General features: G+C 52.9%; 1 protein-coding gene across 1 annotated transcript; it reads left to right on the top strand.

Annotated features, from left to right (window-relative positions):
- The first annotated feature begins 419 nt into the window (after window positions 1-419).
- On the top strand, window positions 420-4,630 carry LOC123035134 (zinc finger protein 202-like). The gene is made up of 5 exons (XM_044453004.1): window positions 420-469; window positions 1,780-2,295; window positions 2,462-2,588; window positions 3,079-3,149; window positions 3,866-4,630. The coding sequence occupies exons 2-5, from the start codon at window positions 1,795-1,797 to the stop codon at window positions 4,022-4,024; spliced, it is 858 nt and encodes a 285-aa protein (XP_044308939.1). The 5' UTR covers window positions 420-469; window positions 1,780-1,794; the 3' UTR covers window positions 4,025-4,630.
- The last annotated feature ends 61 nt before the right edge of the window (window positions 4,631-4,691 follow it).

Here is a 4,691-nt window from a genome sequence, read left to right on the forward strand (position 1 = left end):
TGGAGGCAGGGAGGCTGCAATGCAGGGAGCCTCCCGGGCCTTTGCCGCCCCGGAATCCCGTCATGCCGCATCAGGCCGCCCCTCGCTGTTCCGGCGGTGAAGCGCTTGACTAAACTGAGTCCTGGAGGACTGGCAGGCAAGCTCATGAAATCTCCACTGCAGCAGAAGGGGAGCGGAAATTTCCCAGGAAACCTTATTCTGAGGACTTTTCGGGGGCGGTACTTTCCCGCACCTGCCTAGAGGCAAAGCGCGGCATTGTGGAATTATCCTCAAATTGTCCCCATCCCCTTTGTCTGTCGTGTGTGTGTTTGCGTGTGTTGGCAGCCATTTCTCCCCCACAAGGCCCGCCACAGCTGCGCCGGAGGCAGGCCGGGAGCCGCCGGAACTGCCCCCGCGGCCGCTGCTGACCAGCCGTCGCCCCCGCCTCGGGAAGGCGCGCCCGGAGCTGCAGCGGGACCTCCTGGAGGGGGTCGGGTGCGCCCCGTCCCTCCTGGGGTGAGGGAGCCCGTGGCCGGTGGGGGCGGGGGGGGGGGCGGGGGGCCCAGGTCAGCCCCGGCGTCCGGGCCCCCTGCGCGGCCGCTCCCCTGGCGCGCCGGCCGCCACCTCCGCTCAGCGCGGCGCCGACCCGGAGGACGGGGAGGGCGGGCATCGGGAGGCCCCTGCAACGCTCCCGCGGGCGCCGAGGGAAATGCTCCCGGGGCGACGCGCCGGCCAAGCGCGGCTGTTGCGACGCGCCGTGCAGGCGGCTCTGGGGCTCTCAGGACTGCAGCTGAACAGCTCCGATGGTCCCGGGGCGATTTGGCGCGGGGCTGACCGGCTCCTGCAGTCCCTGCTGCCTTGGTCGGCATGGCCAAAGCAGGAAGCAATATGCAGAAGAACGGGCGGGGGGGGGGGGGGCTATCAAGACCAAGGCACCTATTGGGGGATGGATTCAGCAGCCCAGAATGGCCGGCGTTTTGAAAAACTATCTAAGTGAGTGCAGGAGAGGGGACATCTTCATATCCTCAAGCAATGGAAAGAGTTTGGTCAGGGAAGGATCTTCCCCAAATCTCTATTTATTTATATATAGCTTTTTTATGCCGCCCACGTCCCAGAAAGACTCGGGGCGGCTTACAAATCAAATAAGCAAATATACAATAGACATTAAAAATCCAGAACAGCTCCGCAAAACTATACAACCAATAAATAGAAACAGCAATTAACAGTTAAAACATTGTTTAAATAAAAAGTTCTTGGCCTGGCACTGGAAAACAAATAACAACTGCGCCAGGCGGACATCTCTGGGGAGCGCATTCCATAGGTGGGGCGCCACCGCAGAGAAGGCCCTCCTCCGGGTACTCACCCTCCTAATATCTTTCACAGAGGGCTCCCGGAGAAGGGCCTCTGCTGCAGATCTCAAGGGGCAGCAGGGCATAAATGGGCGCAGGCGCTCCCTTAGTTAATTAGGTCCCAAGCCATTGAGGGCTTTATAGGTGATAACCAACACCTTGAATTGGGCCCGGACTTCAATGGGAAGCCAGTGAAGCTGATGGAGGACTGGGGTTATATGAGAAAAACGCCCAGTCCCTGTCAGCAACCTGGCAGCTCTATTCTGCACCAATGGAAGTATCCGGACCGTCTTCAAGGGCAGCTAGGGAATCTATAGTCCCCGTGTGAGTCCTGGCATACGGCCTGCTCCTCCTCCTCGAACAAGACTTGTTCACTCGCGGGAGTCCTGTTCCTTTCACCGTGTTCTGACAGTATCTAATTCCTTAACAGAACCTCCTCTTGCCTCCACAGACCCTTTGCAGCACCATGTCGTACGGTACTATTGGCCAACATATCAAGCGAGAAGAGTGTTTCTGGCCCCCCTTGGAGCTTTCCTTGGCACATAGATCAGTGCTGACAAACCGAAACCCAGGTAGCCGTGCAGGAGAAGAAGATCCTGCTGCCACGGAGACCAGGAGCAAAGGAAGCTTCCGGGGAAGGATGGAGCAGAAGGTCTTCCTTGAAGATGCGGCGAGTTCAGACATACCGAGCCAGCGTTTCAAGCAGCTCCGCTACCAGGCTGCTGAGGGGCCCCGAGAGGCTTGCAACCAACTCCACCGACTTTCCCGGGAGTGGCTGAGGCCAGAGCAATGCACCAAAACCCAAATCCTGGACCTGGTGGTCCTGGAGCAGTTCCTGGCCATCCTGCCAGCGGAGATGGCAAACTGGGTGAGGGAGTGTGGAGCAGAGAGCAGTTCCCAGGCGGTGGCCCTGGCGGAGGGCTTCCTCCTGAGCCAGGCAGTGGAGAACAAATTGGAGGAGGAGCAGGTGAGAATATTGGTCACGTGCTCAAGGATGCGAGAGAAGATACGTCCAAACTTTCTGGGAATCTGAGGTGAAATCCCCCTATCTCATTCCCAATATTTTTGCATCTCTCTCACCTTTTCTAATTCTTCTCCTCATTCCACATCTTGGATTTATGCTGCTATTCCAGGTGAAGAATCTGTTTGTAGAAGCAGGGCCTGATTTCCCTGCAGCAGAGAGAGCTGTCTCAGGCACCGAGCCACATTCACCAGAAACTGAGATCAAGCGGGAGCGAGACGGGTGCCTCTCCCTTCAGGGTAAGGATTACTACGGTGGTGGCCTTTCCAATCGCCAGGTCAGTGTGCATGTGTGGCTTTTGTGGGGCAGAATCTGGTCCCTTCTTTTCCGCTATTCGAAACTATATCAACTTTTGAACCCATGGGGATTGCATACACCCCAACGACCATTTCACTTTTGTCTATGAGCCCACATGGATAACTATGCATTTTCTACCTCCCTGTATTCTAAAAGTGCACATCCTGTAATACTCGTGTGCACCCAGACATCCATCGCTTGCACTGCAAGTCTGTGCATTCAGCTGGAGAGTCGGTTCTCTTGGTGGGCATGTCATGAACGGAGCCAGCTGGCGCCGGGGGTCAGACTAGATGGCCCGGGAGAATCCATCTCACTCGCTCTGTTTCTGTGTTTCTATGTTTCTGTGTCTTGACTTCAAGGGATTCCTTCCCTCAAGTTTAAAATTGTGGTCTCAGTCCCCTACAAGCTTCCCCTCTCTTTTGTCTTTCCTAGGAGCAGGCATGTTGGCAGAAATGGATACTCATCCATCTCTTTTTCTTCAGGAAGGCGTGAAACTGGATCAGGTAAGGGAAAGTTTCTCTTAGGAGAGAGGCAGCAACCAGCCACAACATCCGATTCTCTCCTCCCCTTCTACGGGGCATATATTTATTATTATTTAATTATTAGATTTCTGTCCTTCACAAAGCCAAACTGGCTCTCTTTATGGTTTACAACATATAATTAAACAATAGTGCCAATATACGTAATAGAACAATAATATTAGCAAATATTACTGTAAAATTGTAACAATCATACAGAAAAAGCCCTACAATAAAACCACATAGTATCATAAATTATTAAACCAATAAAAACACACAATAAAGTGGCACAGTTGCACTTAGGTATCATTAACACCACTGAAATCTTTAAAATATCCTGAACAAAAGAAATTGGGAAATTAAAAAGTTTTTTGCCTGATGCTGCAAAGAACAGAGAGAAGGCACCAGGCAAACTTCTTTGGGGAGCTGAGTCCATCTATTCACTCTGCTTTTCTCTTCATCTGGCGAAACTATCATCAGAGAGGGAGACCTGTGGGACGGGAGCAAAGGCCTGTCCAGTGTAGGGACCGCTCATCTCACAGTGGCTGCCCAGATGCCCCTTGGGAGGCATGCAAGGAGGACAGGGGAGAAGGATCCTTTTGGCTGCTGCTTCCTGAGCAAGCGAGTTTCAGACCTGCAGAATAATGCTCAGCCACCATAGCATGTGACCTTGATAAGGAAAACTTTCCTTTTTCATGCAGACTCTGGTGACCTTTGAGGAGGTCACCGTGTGCTTCACAGAGGAGGAGTGGGCCCTGCTGGATGCTGGCCAGAGAGCCCTGCACAGCCAGATCATGGAGGAGAATCGCAGGACTGTGGCCTCTCTCGGTAAGGCTTCCTGTTTTTCTGCTAAAGGATAATACTTGGTTGCAACTGCCAGCATGATAAGGAAGACAAGATTACCATTTCCGGCCCATGTCCTAGATTTTTTACTTTATATTTTAGGGCCTAGCCCTCCAAATACAGTGTTTAAAAACAAACAAGCGAATCAAGTTCTATTATTAAATCCTGGAATTTACCAGGCCTGCATATGGCTGTGAAGCACCGGACTCTCATTCATAGCACTGCCATAAGCCGGAGGTCGCGTGATGGCATGCAAGAAAGCAAAACGCTTATCGCCCTGCCTTCCTCTCAACAAAGGTGCACATGGGAGCTCACCCTCAGGAGCATCAGGAAAATCAGAACAGCGATCTGCATCCGGTCCCCAAGTCAGCAGGAAACCCTGGGAACCGCCACAAATAGGAATGCACGGTTAACCCATCACAGAATTCAAAAGTGCAGCTCCTTGCAGAACTCAGGCTCAGCTGTGTCCCTGCGAGTCTCACGCAGCTGCAGCCTCTCCTCACAAATACGTAGATCCCCAAATCACACCCTGCTTTGCTCTAAGGTGGATTGATGGGAAAGAGTTTTGTTTTCTGTCTGAAAGCAACAGGACTTGGGGAATGGCCATGCGCCAAGAAGTAGTCAGGAGGCCCAAGTCTTTTGGTAACACAGAACTGGGGTAATCCTGGTCCAAGGCCTAGAAAT

The sequence above is a fragment of the Varanus komodoensis genome, unplaced genomic scaffold, assembly GCF_004798865.1.
Source record: "Varanus komodoensis strain SLA01 unplaced genomic scaffold, ASM479886v1 scaffold769, whole genome shotgun sequence".
NCBI classification, from domain to species: domain Eukaryota; kingdom Metazoa; phylum Chordata; class Lepidosauria; order Squamata; family Varanidae; genus Varanus; species Varanus komodoensis.

Excerpts from the sequence above, each read along its gene's own strand:
- LOC123035134 (XM_044453004.1), top strand. The coding sequence starts at position 1,795 with ATGTCGTACGGTACTATTGGCCAACATATCAAGCGAGAAGAGTGTTTC. Across the intron at positions 2,296-2,461 it reads ACAAATTGGAGGAGGAGCAG|GTGAAGAATCTGTTTGTAGA; the intron begins GTGAGAATATTG and ends CTGCTATTCCAG. Across the intron at positions 2,589-3,078 it reads CGGGTGCCTCTCCCTTCAGG|GAGCAGGCATGTTGGCAGAA; the intron begins GTAAGGATTACT and ends TGTCTTTCCTAG.